This window comes from Convolutriloba macropyga, unplaced genomic scaffold (assembly GCF_964194025.1).
Source record: "Convolutriloba macropyga unplaced genomic scaffold, txConMacr16.3 SCAFFOLD_2221, whole genome shotgun sequence".
NCBI lineage: Eukaryota > Metazoa > Xenacoelomorpha > Acoela > Convolutidae > Convolutriloba > Convolutriloba macropyga.
This window is the reverse complement of record NW_027449344.1, coordinates 1-20,079: the sequence shown is the minus strand read 5'-3', so window position 1 is coordinate 20,079 and position 20,079 is coordinate 1. Positions and strand designations below refer to the sequence as shown.

The 20,079-nt window shown below is 39.0% G+C and overlaps 1 protein-coding gene across 1 annotated transcript in view; it reads left to right on the top strand.

Annotated features, from left to right (window-relative positions):
* Positions 1–19,845, top strand: part of LOC142354975 (inter-alpha-trypsin inhibitor heavy chain H2-like) — a gene marked incomplete at both ends in the record, with an annotated part of 34,353 nt that extends 14,508 nt beyond the window's left edge. Inside the window, 2 exons of the mRNA XM_075407296.1 lie at positions 7,415–7,592; positions 19,688–19,845. Of these exons, the coding sequence (XP_075263411.1) occupies positions 7,415–7,592; positions 19,688–19,845 (336 nt within the window). The remainder of the gene's footprint in view (positions 1–7,414; positions 7,593–19,687) is intronic.
* Between the last annotated feature and the right edge of the window lie 234 nt (positions 19,846–20,079).

Below are 20,079 nucleotides of genomic sequence, written 5' to 3'. Positions count from 1 at the left end.
TGGTTAAATTCGAATCGAGTGTCTAATATATGAAGGCGAGGTTGTTAGGCCACAGTGATAAACCATTGAAAATAATTCTAGTCGAACAAAAGTTATCTAATGAGCTCCACTAAAAAAATGATGTTCGATTTCATTTCTGATCAAATAGCTGGCAGTGTTATTGGACGTTTGATTTATCGCACAGTTCTGCTATGTTTAAAGAGCCAGCAATCACGCACGTTTCCAAAATGTTTGTAAAATATCTTAGTGATGACGGGTAAATTTTGTTGACGTTTGGAATACCGCGCTGATGATCCATGTTTTATGCTAAAATGAATGTAGGAGGAGAGATCTGTCTAAAACATGTTAAACAGGCTCCTGAAGAAGAAGGAAATCACAACGTGAGTGTCAATCAAGTATCTGGATTTGCTTAATTATGATAATTATTTTCATTGTTTTGGTCCGCCGACCCGGACAGTGAAGTACAAACTGCTGTCCAACTCAACAAGTGAAGTGCCAAAGGCATCAACGAATAAAGCAAAACTCAACAGGCAATTCAACGACGCAAAGCCAATTAGGCAAAGTGCATTACAAGTTGAATATCAAAGCTTAATTAAAGCGGATAAACGAAAGTACTGCAGGGATTCAAGCTGCAGTCCCAAAGTACAAACAAAGTGACTCCGTCACAGAGTCAAGACAATTTGCAAAGACAGCTTAGCAACTGTAAAAAACGACTTGACGAAAAAACTCAGGAGGGACAAGAGCTAATCAGAAACAACGATAGATCAAGCAAATTCAAGACCATTTATCAACAGATACTGAAGCTTAACGACTCTTATTGCACTCTTTCTCGGAAGCGGGCAACTACTCTTCGAGATACCGAATTGCTTGAACGTTACGAAGCCGAACGAATAAACTTCTTACAAACATTAAACGCAGAGTGGTTACCGTATATCCACGGAGAAACAAACATGACGGATCAACAGAAGCAAACTGTTCAATTGACAAGCGATGCAGAACCAACTGCCGCTAAGAATTCACAGTCTGTTGTAGAAGTTTCTCAACGAACTGTTGAAAATGGAAACCCAAACAAGGACAATGATTTAATGGCCTCCTCTGATAAACGAGCTAAAAAGGCAGAAAAACTTGCGGCTTTAGAGAAAGATTTTGCAGCGAAAATGAAGTTGAAGAAAATTGAATTTGAATTGAAAAGGAAAGAGCTTGAAATGGAGATGCAACTTTTTGAAGAAGAAGGTGCACTGAAATTGGAATACGAGAAAGAAGCTCTTGACGCAAGAGCATCAAATTCTGATGATAGTGCAGCCCCTAGTTTTCGAAGTAGATCACCATTCAATTGGAAAACCCCGAAGAACAAAGATGTTTCCGGTTGGCTCGATAACTCGGATAAATTCTCCAACTTGCACGATTATAGTTTCGAGCGTGCGAAAACCAGGATCGACAACAATTATCCCAGGGTAAGCTTCAATCGCGAAGGTGTACTTAAGTCACGGTCACCAAGTGGAGAGCGTGCCAGCGCAGCCTGGGAACAAGACAAATTTAAGCGCAATAAACCAAGCAGTAGCAGTCAGCTACCTAAGTTGAAGTTGAATTCTTTCGACGAAAACCCCCTAGAGTGGCCGGAGTGGTCGAATATGTTCAAAGCAACGGTTCACTATCGCGATATACCTGACTCAAAGAAAAAGAGCCTTTTGAAAACTTTGTTGACAGGTAAAGCAAAGTCAGCTATATCAGGAATGGGCTCTTCGGGAGAATTCTATGCTCAAGCGTGGGAACTCCTGGGACGGAAGTTTGGTCGACGTTACCTAATCGTCGAAGCTCAGCTTAACATATTGCGCAAACAACAACCAATTCGAATGCACGACTCAACGGCTATAATTAATTACTCAATAACAATCAGCAACCTAGTTAATGTACTGAAGCAATACAATTATGAGGGCGATCTGCGTTCAAGTTCAACACTGTAGGTGGCAATTGCAATTGAAAAACTGCCCCCAAACCTGAAAGAAAAGTGGTTCTTCTTCGTTGACGAGTGTCAAGAAGATAGACCCGATCTCACTCTCCTTGAAAAATGGCTAGCTCGAATGGCTTTTGTCCGTGAAGGAACGCCATCAACCAAGAACGCCATCGACCAAAAGCTAACAAGGAAAAACGATTCCAAAATTGTCAAATATTCGTTCGAGGTCGAATGCGAACGAAACGAAGCAAATGCAAAACAACAACTGTCCACTAGCGGATGGCACTCATAAAATATGGAACTGCCCAATATTTGAGAGTATGAATGTCACCGATCGCTATGCGGCAGCGTGAAAGGAACGCTTATGTTATGGATGTCTGGGGAAAGGCCATGCAATCCAAGATTGTAAAGTCCACCCGTGTGGTATAAATGGATGTACCAAAAAGCACAACAGACTGCTACACTCAGAAAACCAAACGGACGAGGGTAGTCACGCAGTTAATGTAAGCGCAGCAACGATCAACCAGAGTAACCGAGTTACTAGTTTTCTTCAAATAGTTCCGGTATCGGTTCAGAGCGGTGGTAACAGGTTGACTACCTATGCTTTCCTCGATAGCGGGTTAACAGTATCATTCATCGATCAAAGTGTCAAGAATCAACTACAAGCCAAAGGCACGGAGGTTACCTTGAGCATAGCTGGCATACATGGGACGCAAGATTTGAGGACAGAGAAGGTTCCTATCACAATAAAGGGACTACCTTCAAAGGTGCATCTGATTGAAGCGTTTGCACACCCATCAATCTCATTGGGAAACACAACATATGATTACAAGGAACTGAAGAACAACTTCAGACACTTGAATGTTCTCACTAACAGAAAATTCAACTTGATGGAAGTAGGCGTCATACTTGGACAAGATGCCTACGAAATTCAACGTCCACTGGACAGTAAGATTGGAACCCGAAGTCAGCTTTTCGCCGTCTTAACAAAATTAGAATGGGTAGTCAGTGGTCCCATGACAGGCAAGAAAAGTCAAAAGGTTTGTCGTTTTGCCTTCACAGAAGATGTGAAAGTGGCAGAAAAGATCCAATCATGGTGGGACATAGAAACTTATGCTTCCAAAATAAATGTTGTAAGTCAATCAAAGAAAGAGCAACAAGCTCAGAAGTTTCTAGAGAGCACAACAAAGTTTACAGGCGAGCGGTACGAAGTGGGCATGCTCTGGAATGAAACAGAACCCAATCTTCCAAACAATTACAGCTCAGCCCTTGGTCAGCTCTACTCACTGGAACGAAGATTCCAACGAGACCCAAATTTAAAAGAATTGTATCAACAGTCAATTGATACCGATGTTGAAAAGGGATTTGTGAAGATCCTTGGTAAATCGGAAGTCAGAGGTACTTTCGAAAAGGAGTGGTATTTGCCACACCACCCAGTACTAAACCCCAACAAACCGGGTAAAGTTCGCCGTGTTTGCAACGCTGCAGCAAAATACAAGGACGTATGCCTCAATGACAAGTTGTTAGCTGGACCCGATCTACTACACGAATTGATTGGAACAATATTCAGATTTCGAGAAGGACCAACAGCCCTAACCGCAGATATTGAATCGATGTTTCTGCAAGTGCAAGTTCCTGAACGGGATAAAAGCTGCTTGAGATTCTTGTGGCGACCAAAAGTGAACGAACCTGTGCAAATTTACGAGTATCAACGTCATGTTTTTGGAACAAAGAGTTCACCAACATGTGCCAACTACGCTCTGAAGCGAGTAGCCATCGATAACGAGGACGAGTTCCCAATTGCAGAAAAACAATCCAAAACAACTTCTACATGGACGACTTCATCAAGTCAGTAGAAACACCTGAAGAAGCAATCAAGGTTTTCAAACAACTGCAACCTCTTCTCTCAAAACATGGATTTCGACTGAAGAAGTGGATCACTAACAGCGAAGTGGTAACCAATGCAATCCCAGAGGATTTGAGATCAATCAGCAACACAAAGCAGATTGAAGTAGAACCCAGCAAGGAAGGTTCATCCGTGCTTGGGCTTCAGTGGACGATTTTCGATGATAGTCTACAGGTTTGTAGAGGTACAAGCAAAGAAGTTGAGACCCCAATCACCCAAAAGAAGATCTTATCTCTAGTTTCTTCAGTGTTTGTTCCTTTTGGACTGTTTGCACCATTCAGTGTTCATATGAGACGACTCCTGAAGAGCATTTGGACAAAAAATGGACAACATTGGGACAGGGCATTGGAACCTAACGAAGAAGAGGAGTTTCTGAAATGGAAAGACCAGCTCCCAGAAGTAGCAAAAACCAGCATTGATAGAAGATACTTCAGCACAGCCAAGGACAAATGGGAACTTCATGTGTTTGCCGACGCATCTGAAGACACAATGTGCGCAGTGGCATACCTACGTTCAAAGCCCAAAGAATACTCAGCAGACTTAGCATTTGTAATCGGAAAGTGCAGAGTCGCACCGATGCGACACTTTTCCATACCACGCTTGGAATTACAAGCAGCAGTGGTGGCGGTAAGACTTAAAGAACAGATAGTGAAGGAACACGAATCGAAGATTCACAGTTGTAACTTTTGTACAGACTCCACTACTGTTCTGCAATGGATTCATAGCTTCCACCGTAAGCAACAGGTGTTTGTTGCAAACAGAGTGGCTGAGATTTTGGACACAACTAATGTTTCACAGTGGAACCATGCGAGTGGTGTTAACAATCCAGCTGACATCGGGACACGAGCGATCAATGTTGACGAACTTAAGAGAAGTGAATGGCTCACTGGGCCGGCCTGGGCAACCAGAGAACGAATGGCCTGAACAAGTCAATTTAACATTTGCTTCAGACGAACAAAACAACCAAATGGTCTTATCAGCAAAGGTTGAGGAGAAAAAGCCGATGATTCAGTGGAAACAATTCAGCAATTTCAATTGACTTGTAAATACAATGGCATACGTACAGCGCGCATTCAAAAAACACAAACCGGCAACAAAAACACTAAGTGTTGAAGAAAGAGAGGGTGCACAAGCAAGCATCTTCAGACTACTGAAGCAAGAACAGTTTGCTGAAGAGATGAAATCTCTCAAGGCTGAAAAGTAGATTCCAAAAAACAGCAAAATTCTCCAGTTTTCACCATTCATAGACCAGCAAGGACTTATTCGTGCCCAAGGCAGAATATGTAAAATTCAATCGAAACCAAGCATCCAATACTGTTACATTGGAAGCACCATGTAGTTGAATTATTCTTGCAAAATGAACACAAGAATAGTTATCACGAAGGTACTGAACATGTCAGAAACATAGTTCAGCAGAAATTCTGGATCCTAGGCATACGAAATGCTTTGAGATCGATCAAAAACAAATGCATTAGATGTCGAAAGGGAAGAGCCCAAACAAAGGCACCAGTATTGGCAGATCTACCTGAAGAACGATTAGTCGCATCTACAGTGTTCTCGAATGTGGGCGTAGACTTTTTTGGACCATTCACAGTAAAGATTGGTCGAAGAAACGAAAAGCGTTGGTGTTGTCTATTCACATGCCTTACTGTACGAGCGGTACACATAGAGATTGTACCAAAACTAGACACTGATTGTTGTCTGAACGCAATTATGCGATTCATTGCTCGAAGAGGCAAACTGGCCAAAATGATCAGCGATAATGGGACAAACTTCGTTGGAGCTGAAAAAGTAATGGCAGAGTACATAGCAGCATGGAACAAGAGGCAAATTGAAGAACATCTGATTCAACAAGGTATCAGATGGAAGTTCAACCCACCTGCAGCACCACACTTTGGAGGAGTGTGGGAAAGACTGGTTAGGAGTTGCAAGAAGGCAATGTATGCAGTGCTGGGCAATCGATCAGTCACGGAAGATGTTCTGTCAACCACGATGTGTCTTGTTGAACAGACGCTGAATGCTAGACCGCTGACACAGGTCAGTTCTGATGCTACCGATTTAGAAGCTATTACTCCAAACCATTTCCTACTTGGCAACAAGAACCTTTGTTTACCGTATCTATCAGGTGCAGAGCAATTTGTTGATTATAGAAAGCTCTTCCGACAAAAACAAGCTTATGCAGACCTCATCTGGGACAGATTCCGTAAAGAGTAGTTGACAACGTTGAATAGCCGAAAGAAATGGCAGACCACAACGGACAGAAGTCTTCAGCAGGGTGATCTTGTGTGGTTAGTTGAACACAGTGACAAACGTGGATCTTACGATCTGGGTCGAATAACCGAAACCTTCGAAGGTTCCGACGGAGTGATTCGATCAGCGACAATCCGAACGATAGATACTACAAGAGACCAGTAGTGAAGCTCGCTCCAGTGCTATCAATGGACGAAGATTTTTTCACGAAGGAAAACAGGGCCGGTGATGTTGGAGCTGAGCTCGCTAAGCTTGCGTAGGCGGGAAAATAGAAACAAAATACTTTCTGTTGTCCTAGTCATTTAATAGTTATAGTTCCAGTTCTAGTTACAGTTTGTCACGTGAGAAAAAAGAGAAAAATGGGGAAATAACAAAAAGCAACACACAGAACTCAACGTAGCAGCCGCAGAAAACGGCTAAAAGTATAACTCAGCAAAATATTGCAAAACAAATTGTCTTGAGCAGTAAATAACGTATCACTGTGTCTTGAACTAGAAATATTCCTGAGGAGTGAATTGTTACTGTTTCTTGTATTCAAAATACTATTCTTGAGCAGTAAATTCTGTTACTGTGTCTTGTATCTACGAATTATTGGAGCTGAAATTCAACTGTTACAACCCCAACTTCTGGTATTCTCAACTTGTGAGTACAAATAGCAAAAGCCAACTTAAGTTTAAATTTAAATATTTTTGCACAAACAGGTCTTAGACGTATATCTTTGTCTTCGATTTGTTTTTTCTATCGGATTGAACTGGTATACATAAAGAGATCCCGTATTTTGTGATCTGTAGCAATCCACTTCAAATTGATAGTTGAAAAAACTAAGATCAGTGAATAGTTACGAACTAAAATAGTTAATGCAACGGTAAGTACAGCAGAGCGGATATACAGTTACAAAAGCGAATTGCATGAACGAAGTATCCGGACAGATTTTGTAACCACTCAGAACGAACTGGGCGGTGTAAAACTTTCTTTGTGAAACACAAGGAGAGCAGCCGTTACAATTGTTCTTAATTTATCAGGAAAGTTGTTAACCGATTAATCTACTGGGTAGCAAGGATTCTTATAAATTGGCTGTTTTTAAGCAATTCATTTCAACTGCTTTTAACTGCTAAAATGTTTTTAAAATTAAGCACCCAAAATTGATTGATCACAGTTTTACTGCCATTCGTTTACGGGACGAAAAGAACATCAGCTAACTAATTTAACAACTTCCAGTTTTTCGGCCCGATTTTTGTTCACTAATAGACATTTAAATATCTTCGAAAAAAGATATAATGTTCATACGTTAACTTATGTTGCAGATAATGTCCCACATCAAGTCGATGCAGAGAAAGAAGAAGACGAAAGCACGTATCTTTACAATTGGTCTGGGAAGTGACGTCGACAATGCATTCTTGCAACAGTTGTCCAGACATTTTGATGGATCAGCCACGGCAGTGCCAGCCGAGAGCCAGACTCAAATGGCTCAAGATATTAAAGGTCGTTTTAAAAAAATTTCCTGTTCTATTCTGTTTTGCCCCCCCCCCCCCCAGCTTAGTGAGCATATATTTTTTATGACCCGCAAGCGCACGTGCTATTTTCTTACATAGTAACGTGCTATATAACAACATATAATTTGTAACTGGGGGTCATAAAAAATACTGGGGGCCGAAACAGAATCGATCCAATTTTCCTTTATTTAGTGTCTTTTGTTATCTATCAGATCGACAAAATTTCGAAAAAATCTTTGGGAAAATGGCAACTGCTGAGAGCGAGCAGAAAAAAAAACTGGAGGAGAAACAAAAGTCGGAATTTTTTTTCAGTTTAGAGCCACTTTTTCTTTTGATGGTCAATTCGCGCTGATTTTGAAAGCCCGTGAACTTTTCCGGGATTTTTGAAATTTGCCGCCGAATGGCTTCCAATTCGTTTTTTATCTTTACAAAAATCTCAACGGTTGGGAGGCAATGTTTTTCTAAAAGAGAGATATTGTAATGCAATGTTTCCTAGAGGAAAGACTAACATATCGTTTGCACTCGTTTATTTCAAATTATTTTGTGGGTGATCATATTTCTGCCGCTTTCAAAAAAGTGGCTAAAATTTACCTTTGGGGCTAAGGCAGAAAATGCTAAATTTTGTGTTTTTTTTCAAAGATTGTGTTTGAGGAAAACACAAAAGTTAACATTTTCTGCCTTAGCCCCAATGATTAATTACAGCCAATTTTTGAAAGCGGTAGAAATGCGATCACTCCCAAAGCTAATTCGAAATATATGAGTTTCCTTTAAACTTTAACTCTCTGATTGATTCTTAATCAAAATCTTGAAAAAAAATAATTTTGCACAACTGGCAACACTGAAGCGAGAATAACTATTTTTAGTCGAAATATAAACTAGTAGAATAAAAAAAAGCTCTAGTAAAAAGTCACCAAATGTTTACCGAAATTTTGCATTTTCCCGCAAATGTGTTTGTTCGCAGAACTCCTTCGAACATCCCAAAACCTAAAACCTGCTGGATGGTAGTGAACGTTGAAATGTTTTGCAAAATACATTGATAGTGCAAGATATTTGGGACACTGTGTTGGTACAGAAGAGCTTAGCAGAAAATTAAAAAAAATATTTAAAAAATCTGATCAATTGACAATTTTAACAAAAGATGATGGCTCAATACTATTACGTCTTGGCAAAGAAATTTTATGCTAGCTAATAACTTCATAAGCAGTTTTTTCAGAACTTCATTAGAGTTTTCATTCCTGTATTTTTCACTCCTTTTTCAGAAAGTTATTTATATAATAAATTTTTTGTTGGGTTATGGACTTTCGCAAGCGGAATAAAAAGCGTTTTTAACTAAGTAAAAGAATTAGTTTCTCAAAAATGAGAGAAAAACAAAATGATATTTTACAGTAGAATTTAGAGGTTTACAGGAGAGATCTGATCATTAGATCAAGATGGTGATTTGAATTTGGGGATGAAAAAGGACTCAAAAATCAGCTGTACATATACCCATTATCAGTGTGAAAAAGTCAAGATACAAAACTAATCTTAGCACCGTGATTTATAGTGGGGGTCGCAAAGGTTACCCAATATGGTTTGCTTCTGCAAATCAGTCGCAAAGGGAACCATAAATGGAATGCATTTGCACTTTTCTAAGAATTCATTCTTACTTCCGGAGATATCATCATCATTTAATACATGCGGGGAAGATTTTACATCAATTAATCTAACTCTAATAATAGTTATCTAGATTCACCATTTTGAACCGAATATTGATTCTAAGCACCATTTCTTGACGATTCTTTTATATAATTTCTTTGATCAAAGTCATATTGCTTGTCTTTCTAATCTGGTAAGTCAAACTTTCTTTCTAATTCTCACTAAGTTTAAGACTATAGTTTGATCAATATTCTAACACCCCCACTCAGACTTGAGCTGATTGCGTAGAGTCTGTTCCCATCAAAACTGCTCTGAATGTTTCCACTTTCGAAACGGGTAAGGACTTTGTGAAGATGTCCGCTGCCGTTTTGTCTGTAGGGCCGTAATGAATTGAAATAGTCCCATCCTCCGTCTTGACCCGGATGAAGTGAAACTTTGTTTCGATGTGCTTGCTCCTTTTGTGCTTGACTGGGTTTTGGCAGAGTCTGATACAACTTTGGTTGTCTTCTCCAATTGCTATTGGACGTTTCTGTTGAATGCCAAAATCCTCTAGAAGTTGTTTCAGGTAGACTGCTTCGTGAACTGCTGCTGCCATGCCCTGATATTCTGCTTCTGATGAAGAAAGAGCAACTGTGGCCTGCTTCTTGACACCCCAGCTGAGTGCTGCGCCACGTCCGTTGAGCTTGAAGTAATAGCCTGTTGTTTATTTTCTGTTGTTCACGTCACCAGACCAGTCTGCATCACTTTTCCACACTAAATCATAACTAGCTTCTTTTGTGTGAGTGAATTTTAAAATTTTTGAACTTTGAAGATAACGCAGAAGTCTTTTTCCGCACATCCAGTGTTGATTGGCAGGTGCATTCATGTGTCTGGACAGAATATTAACTGTGGACATGATGTCTGGCCTCGTCTGTTTGGCCAGATACAGAAGTGATCCAACCAAGCTTCTGTAGACCCTCTGGTCCACTTCTTCGTCTCCGTTCTGTGCTGTCTGAAGTTTCAAATTCAAATCAGCTGGAGTTCTTGAGGGTTTCCATTGATCCATTTGAAACCGCTCAAGCATTGTTTCTATGTAGCGTTCTTGTTCGACTGTGACTTTGCCCTCTTCTCGTCTGAACCTTAGACCCAGAAACCAGTGTAGTCTCCCTCTGTCTTCCATGTGAAAGGTTGCTTCTAGTGCCTTCTTGACATAAGAGACCACTGTCATACTTCTTGATGCTACTATGATGTCGTCAACCCAGACCAAGATGAAGGTGTGATCCTCTGCCTCTGATCCTGCAAACAAGCAGTGATTGTTCCTGCTTCTATTGAACCCCTGTCTCAGTAGGAAGTTTGTCAGCTCTTTGTACCAGTTGTTAGCGGCCTGTTTCAAACCATAAATTGTTTTAAATAGTCGACATACTAACTTCTCCCCATATGATCCGCGTTTTACAAACTCCTGTGGCTGTTCCAGATACACTTCTTCCTCGATTGGTGAGTGCAGGAAAGCAGTCTTGACATCAAATCCGTGCATCACATGACCCTGCTTCGCTGATAGCTGAAGTAGAATCCTGAATGTCTCTGGCTTGCAGGTAGGCGCAAAAGTCTCAAAGTAGTCCAGTCCTTCCACTTGTTTGAAGCCTTTCGCCACATAGCGCGCTTTGTATTTGTCCACTGGACCACTGGGTCCTAATTTCACTTTGTAGAGCCATTTGCCCGGTATGAGGTCCCTGTCTGTGGGTGGTCTCACTAGGTTCCAAGTCTCGTTATCTTGGAGTGCCTTGACCTCGTCCTTCATTGCCCACTGTTCCACTGGTCCCACTGGTCCCAATCGTCACCTTGCTTGGCTTCGTAGACCGTTTTGCGTTCCATATAGTCGCCCTCAGTCACAGCAAGATGGGTCCTGGCTTCTCCAAAAAATTGCGGAACATTCCTTGCTCGTGTCCCTCGTCTGGGGTCTGCTCTGTCCGCGTGTTCCAGTGAATCTTCATTGAAGCCAACTGTCTCTAACTGTGAGAAGTTTTCTGTGTCACTGTCTTCCAGTGACTCTGAGTCTCTGTGACTCCCTCTTGTTGCAGTAGATCCTTCATCTAGTGCTGTTTCTCCAACATCCGTGGCCTCTTGTCTCAGTGTTGTTTCTTGAGTATTCACGCTCCCTGCGTCATGCCACTCCTCCTTTATTGCAGTAGATGTGTCCTGTCGTTCTCTGTTGTCATCGTCTTGATGACCATCATCTGGGTGCAAGATTCCCAGTTCCGACCCATCATCTAGTAGGTCAGCCGTTTCTTTGTTGTCAGGGATTGAGCCCACTTCAGACTCTTTGATGATCACATCTCAAACTGCCATCACCTTGCGTGTGTTGGGTATGTACACCAGGTATCCGTTTTCTCCTTCAGTGTAACCCACAAACTTTCCTTCCAGTGCCTTGGGTTCAATTTTGCTGACTTCTCTGTCCCTCTTCCTCATGAAGACTGTGCAAACAAAAATAGATAATTTACTAATTGGAAGCTTAGGTTTTATACCTCTCATCAGCTCTGCTGGGCATTTTTCTTCTCCTCGTCTCACAACCAAGTTTCTGATCCTTGCTGCGGGAAGCATTGCTGCTCTCCACATCATCTTGGGAAGTTCTGAGTCAATGAGCAAACATCTTGCCATCTCCAGCAGTGTCCTGTTGCACCTCTCAGCTAACCCATTCTGTTGTGGCGTCTCTGGTGTGTTCTTCTCCTGTAGAATGCCTGCATCTAAGCAGTACGTCTTGAACTGCTCTGAGAGAAACTCCTTCGCATTGTCTTGCCTCAGCTTCTTTGGCGTCCCCACACTTAGAACAACTTTTTTCAGGCTGGCCAATGCTTCACTCTTTGCCTTAAGCAATTCCACAAACACAAACTTCGTGTACTGGTCTGCAAACACTATGCAGAACCGGAACCCTGACAGTGACTCTACTCTGAAAGGTCCCATCACGTCTGTGAACCCCCTCTCCAGCTTCTCTTCTGCTGGGGTGTCTGCCACTCTTGGTACTGGAGTCTTTGTGATCTTGGCCAATGCACATACATTGCATACATCATCGAGCTCCCGCACTGTCTCTGGTGCACTCCTGACAACATCCGCTTGATTCAAATGACCCAATCATCTGTGCCACTTCCTTGCACTGTCAAGTTTTACGCTGTTGGAACTCATCTTGAATTCTAGAACGCTGAAGGGTAAGTAAAACAAATTATTTTCTTGTGTTAGTTTTACCCGAGTTCCCTTCTGGAGTTTCATGCAGCTGTTTCCTCTCTCGAAAGTGAAGCTATGTCCCCACTCTGTGCATCTTGAGACTGGTAGGAGGTTTGAAGAATAGTCCGGCACACACAGAACCTTTTTGAGTTCGCATTGGAATTCCCCTTTGTTCCAGGGTATGCTGATCCTCACACAGCCTCTGCCCACCACTCTGGAAGCTTCTCCGTTGGGATTTCTGACCACTGATTCAATGGGCACAAAGTCCGGGAACGCATCGATGTTCGTCACTATGTGATCTGTACAACCACTGTCCACTAGCATGCCTGCTGTCTTCCACTGGGTAAGAGCTGCCCAGCATTCCTCGTCTGGTGTAGCCAATGTTGGACCCATTGCCACTGACTCATGTTTGCCTCCATCTCTTTGTCTCTTGCATGCCCTGTCTAGGTGACCCTTCTCACCACACTTGATGCATTGTGCTGTCTGCTTCTTCCTGCAGTCCTTGGCAAAGTGTCCAGGGATCCCACACACAAAGCGGTTTCCTTTCTTGGGTCCCTTCAGGAAGTAACGCTTCACTGTCAGTGCCACTGAACCACTTTGTCCCTTGTGTCACTGCACCGTGCTCTCATGAAAGTTCTGCACCCTTTTCCTCAACTCTAAGAAGTTCGTTGCCGGGTTGAAGCTTTCCCGTATAACAAAACTTTCGTACCTCTTTGGCAGACCATTGAGGACCAAGGCGTTGAAGAAGGTCTCTGAGACTGCTTCCCCTGCTTCTTGTAGCCTTGTGAGCAACTCCTGTCCTCTGATGAAGAAGTTGTCCAAATCCTCAGAATCCTCGAGCTGCAGTCGAGTAACTATGTCACTAAAGTCACCCCTGATGGCGTCTCCACACTCTGAAATCTCTCTTGCAAAAGCTTCCAAGCCTTTGCTCCATCTCCAATGCCATCATCTCCCACGCAGCCATGTCTCATCAGCATGAGGGTTGTTGCATCTAGAGTCAGTGCCAGATGGCACCGCAAATTGTTCCGTTTCTCCTTGATGTCTGTAACTTCCTTCTCATATGCATCGTTCAGCACCTTGTGGTTCTTCTTGTCATCATTGGTTGCCCCATTGGCCAGTGGCGCTGGCTCATTGGGTTGCTCCTCTGTCCCCAGTAGTGATTTGTAGAGTCCCTTCGTCTGCATCATCGCCCTAAATCTTGTCCTCCAGATTGGATAGTCCTGTGCCTTTCCTGTGTAGGTCAGCAGCTTCACTGTCTGTTGATCCATTGAAGTTTGAGCAGGCAAAACAGTTGTGAAAAGAAAAGGTACTAAGCAGAAAAGGATTATGACTGTCAACAACAAATTAGTTTTGTTTTGGAAATTAATTTCATGACTTAGAAAATTGCTGGGCCCATAACCTGTTGGGTTTTGGACTTTCGCAAGCGGAATAAAAAGCGTTTTTAACTAAGTAAAAGAGTTAATTTCTCAAAAATGAGAGAATAACAAAATGATATTTTACAGTAGAATTTAGAGATTTACAGGAGAGATCTGATTATTAGATCAAGATGGTGATTTGAATTTGGGGATGAAAAAGGACTCAAAAATCAGCTGTACATATACCCATTATCAGTGTGAAAAAGTCAAGATACAAAACTAATCTTAGCACCGTGATTTATAGTGGGGGTCGCAAAGGTTACCCAATATGGTTTGCTTCTGCAAATCAGTCGCAAAGAGAACCAAAAATGGAATGCATTTGCACTTTTCTAAGAATTCATTCACACTTCCGGAGATATCATCATCATTTAATACATGCTGGCAAGATTTTACATCAATTAATCTAACTCTAATAATAGTTATCTAGATTCACCATTTTGAACCGAATATTGATTCTAAGCACCATTTCTTGACGATTCTTTTATATAATTTCTTTGATCAAAGTCATATTGCTTGTCTTTCCAATCTGGTAAGTCAAACTTTCTTTCTAATTCTCACTAAGTTTAAGACTATAGTTTGATCGATATTCTAACATTTTTCATTATGCTAATTAAGCGAATACAAAACATTTCTCTTGACAGTTGTAGAAATATAAATCACATAGTTTTAATGCTCCAAAACTGATCACCAAGATATCTGAAACATCAAAATAGGTGATCTTCATAAGTACAAAAAATGTTATGCTGCTCAAAATAAAATATACTCATATAATATGCTCATAATATAAAACTACTAAAAAATTGGTTAGATTCCCTTGTAAAAACTGTCTGATCATTAGATCAAGATGGTGATTTGAATTTGGGGATGAAAAAGGACTCAAAATTCAGCTGTATATATACCCATTATCAGTGTGAAAAAGTCAAGATACAAAACTAATCTTAGCACCGTGATTTATAGTGGGGGTCGCAAAGGTTACCCAATATGGTTTGCTTCTGCAAATCAGTCGCAAAGGGAACCAAAAATGGAATGCATTTGCTCTTTTCTAAGAATTCATTCACACATCCGGAGATATCATCATCATTTAATACATGCTGGGAAGATTTTACATCAATTAATCTAACTCTAATAATAGTTATCTAGATTCACCAATTTGAAACGAATATTGATTCTAAGCACCATTTCTTGCCGATTCATTTATATAATTTCTTTGATCGAAGTCATATTGCTTGTCTTTCCAATCTGGTAAGTCAAACTTTCTTTCTAATTCTCACTAAGTTTAAGACTATAGTTTGATCGATATTCTAACATTTTTCATTATGCTAATTAAGCGAATACAAAACATTTCTCTTGACAGTTGTAGAAATATAAATTACATAGTTTTAATGCTCCAAAACTGATCACCAAGATATCTGAAATATCAAATTAGGTGATTTTCATAAGTACAAAAAATGTTATGCTGCTCAAAATATAATATACTCATATAATATGCTCATAATATAAAACTTCTAAAAAATTGGTTATATTCCCTTGTAAAAACTGTCTTTGTCAAACACTTTTGGGACTTTTTTTAAAAAAAATTCACCGTTCTGTCCAGTGGGTGTCACAGATGCAGAAAAATTGTCAAAAATTTTATTATAGTGTAATTTTTTCTCTTATTATTAAACAAAATATAATCCATTTCCTGCCTGGTATACATTTCGGCAGCCGTTTTCTGTTTTTACCAGATGATAGTTTTCATTTGTTCGTTTAGTTCACCACAAAGCAGATTTAGATACGTTTTGTATATTTGGATACATTATTGGTGTTAATATTATCTGTAAATCAGCACTCATTGTTAAACAAAAAGCAGTGATATTTTTATTTGACACTCGTATGGATTGTGTTGCAAACCAATCTCACTCACTAAATGCAGAGTAATGGGCCGCAATTGCAAAGAAGCTTTTGTTTATTCTTAGGCAAAATATTGACACAGAAGGAAACACTCTATCAATCAGAGCGTTATGGACAAAATAGACCTACTCTTTAGTTTTCAAAACGGTCCGAGCTCCCCGTGTTGCCAAGCAGATAATCTTTGTCAAAACGGTGTTTTTTTCTCCAAATTTTTGCAATACAACCTATCAAAATAAACAGCAAGCTGCTGATGTAATTATTTGTGCAACCGTTTTCCACAACGATGAATTCTAGAAAAAAAGTTTTTGAGTTTATCAACCATTTCTCTTGTTTTGGAAAAAAAATTGCTGAAAAAAGTGAGCTAAAATTGCAATTTTTTGGGGCAATTATGTTCCAAAGACTATTTTACACATAATGCATACTCAGAAAGTCAATCACTGCTAACCTTATTTCCATTCTTTGTTCATTTGTTTTCGACAAAAAACGGTCTGACACATATCTTTTATTGTTCCGACCCCTCTTGAGGGGGGGAGGAACTATACACTCAAATGGTTTTTTTTGTTCAGTCAATTTTCGCCGATCGATATATTCATCGTAGAGAGTTGAGACTGGTATCATTAGAAAGCTCGTCCAGCGTAGAATATGGAATCAAAAAGATTTTTTTAATTTTCGTTTTCTACAGGGAGTTATCGAGGTTTAAACTTCTGAGAAAAGTAGAGTGAATTCACGTTGTTTTATTCACATTTTCCAAAAATTTTGCCTAATTTTTCGTCAATTTTGCTAAAATTTGTTGATATTTTTAAGAATAGTGTCGTTAATTTTATTTTTAAGGACAAACAAGCCTTGTTGATTAATCTGATTTATTTTTTTGGTCAAAAACTCTGGATAAGTATTTCAAAATTCAGCCTTTTTCATCAAAAACAGCACGAAATAAGCTAATTTAGTCCACTTTGCTAAAAATTGCCGGCACTACACACCCAAACAACACTAATAAATTCTTTGTAGACTCAGAAGGGGGCTATTCCTACTTCAACTTCCGCTGAGAGTGCTCTGTAATTAAAACTTTGCCGTTTTTTGCTAGCTTTACTCGTTTATTATCAAAAATGCAGAATTTTCTTTTGAGTTTTCAACTAACAAATTATCTATATCTACAATATTTAATAGTTCCTAACGGACAATAAGCATTAGCGGGGCTAGTTTTGAGCCAATCTTGGACTGTTACAATCCAAAAAGAATTCGGATTGCAATCAGTCGGTCTTTTTTTTTTAAAAAAACAACCTTTTTTAATAATAAAGAACAGAACATATCAAATGAAAATTCAGGAGTGATAGGTCCAATTGGTTTTGTGAGCAGCTCTAAGTTAATGGTTTTAGTTTTTTACTTCATAGTTTATGATGGTTTCGACTTTTAAAGATAATTGATTTTTAAATAAATAATGGCTTATTGAACTTTTCCTCCATTTTTTTTCCTAATTTGGTCAATTTGCAGCTTACTGTCAGCAAAGAAAGACTGCTTCTTCATTTTACTTATTTGAAATTTAGTCTTGCGTTTTCAAGCCTGAAGTTATTGTTTTCTGGCTTGGATACTACTTGAATTCAGATTTTTTTTGTTTTTAGAAATCTGCCAGTTTTTCACGTTTTCTAGTCACATTATCACATTACTGAGAGTTCCCATATCACATTATTAGCGTTCAAAATGAATCACAATTGAACATATTAAAATCCTCAAAGATATAGATTATCGTTTTAACGGCCTCGACACATCAAGATATTAATTGTATTTTTTAATTCTGTTTTTAACTGTCATTTTTACTTTGTCATTTCAGTTGTATGAAATTTCCTATATAGTAATAAGTTTCACTGGTTTTTTATGGAAGAATAGAAGAGCCGATATTCTGATATTAGTAGATAGCTGATGGCTTTCATGACTTTGAAAACAATCGTTTTCCAAAACTAAAAATAAAAAACTTTTAAACTTCGCAAGTTTGTTCTTTTTATTTTCTTTTTTGTACCTAATCTTGTTAATTACAGGTCAAATATGACATTATGGTTGTCAGGGGAAAGTGTCAAAAGGGATTGATGTCCCAAAATCTATTTTTTTAAAGAATGCGTTATGACCTTACTGACTTCGACGCCGGTTTTTCACAAAAAAAGTAAATTAATTTGATTTTTGTCATGTTTGACGTTCTTTTTGTAGACGCAAGAATTATTCAGGATAAGTGCAATGAATTCCATTGGATGAATAAACGACCTTATTTTAAGATTTCAATTTTTAATTAATGTTTTTCATGACTTTGGATATAATTTTTTTTCGAAAAAAAATCAAAATTTTTACATAATTTTGCCTTTTCTCTTTTTTTGTCTACTTGTTACATAGTCTCACTAATGAATGGCCAAATACTACATACATTATCAGTGTTTGAAGAAGGCGCAAACGAATATACTTTGAGGGCCGAAATATGGCTTGACGGTTTTGACAGCGTTTATTAGTTATTTTGTTTAGTTTTAGGTTCATCTGACGGTGTGTTGACTTTGTTATTAAATTTTGTTTTTAAAACGGACAAAAAGTTTTTGATGTAATTAATGTTTGTTGTTGTTGTTGTTTGATTTTGCTGTTCGTCTTGACTCGCTTTCTTAATATTGGCATATCACAGCAGTTTAATACTTCAATTTTTACTCCACTGAGTTATTTGCTTTGGAGGCTATCTTATCTTTCATACACAATTTTTTTGAAAAATACTTGGGCTTTTTGAGATTCCCAAAAAAATAATTTTTGGGTTTTCTATCTGTTCCTCATTTGTTAGACAATTATGCCAAAATTGTGGATGGGCGGGGTGAGAACCTTATGTGCCATCGCACATTGCTGAGCCGCCTTGTTTAATGACATCTCAATGCAAAATCATCTTTTCTAGATAACGCCTGAGTGCTAAAAAACTGTCATTTTTTATTAATTCTACAAGCGATCTCGTCGGCATTCCCCTAATAAGGTAATTTTTTCCTAAGGAAGCAATTCTAAGGACAAAATTTCAATTACAAACTTATGACATTCGTTCTACACCTCGTAAAATATCAATAATTGGCACTGATATATCAAAATCAAAATCAAGATCAACATCAAAATTAAAACAAACTAAACAAAAGCGATTTATTTGTTGCTGTTTTTGATGTTAATCTTGATTATAATCTATCAGTGCTCATTATTGATATTTCAAGATCTGCGGAACTAATGTTATAAATGTGTAACTGAAAATTTTAACTGAACAAAAGCAACAGAACAAAAGCAAATTATTTTCATAAAAACGATAAAAGTGTTTTTTTGTTTTAGTTATATCAGAGCGCCTTGAATAAGTTTCTAAAGCTTTGACAATATAATAAGGTTTTGTTGCAAAAAGTACATTTTATCGAATAATTATAGTGCAGAAGGTCAGTGTTTTAAGTTAAGAGCTGTCTGATGTGTGAACAACGCTGACAGTTAGGAAAATGAGATCAGATGTGCATCGAAATTGGAATTATCTTCCACTTTTCCATGATGCCTGTTTTGAGCAAGCTTCGATAACATTGACAACCATTTGTCACTGTTGTCCGCACTCACTGTCCTCAAAAAACTGTGAAACGTGAAAAAAATTATGTTTATTGTGTTTCCTTTAGTATATACCCGAATCGGAATCGGATGTTAATCTTGCAAGATCTTGCAAGAATCTTGCAAGATTATGCATAATCTTGCATGATTCTTGCAAGAATCTTGCAAGATCTTGCAAGATTAACATCGGCTTGCAAGAATCTTGCAAGATTAACATCCGTCTTGCAAGATTCTTGCAAGATTAACAACCAAAACTTGCAAGATTCTTGCAAGGTTAACATCCAAACACCATCCAAAAAAAGCCAAAACAAAATGCTATAGAATTAATCGTTAATCATTTCGCTATTTAAAAGAAAATTTTTTTTTTCAGATTTCTTTCTCGCCTTTTCGCAGCCCCTTTTACGCAACTTGGTCGTGTCCATGCCTGAGCTTCAAATGTTTGACATCAGCACAACATCTTTCGTCACCTTCTACCGCGGCTCTGAAATCACAGTGGTCGGGCAACTTACCAACGAGACGAAACACGAGGTAAAAAAAATTAGTCTCAACCGCTCGATGTGATTGATATACCCGGACCTGGTTGCCACTAAAAATCAGTACTGAATCATAGAAAATTAACTCTGTTTTTTTTTCAATGCGCAGAGCTTCGATCAGGGTACTAATTAGACATTTCATGGTAAAATTCAGAGGAAACTCTGATTGATATACACATCTCTCTTGGAGCAAAACGTTGCACCGCATAAATCTCTAAGATGTTATGAA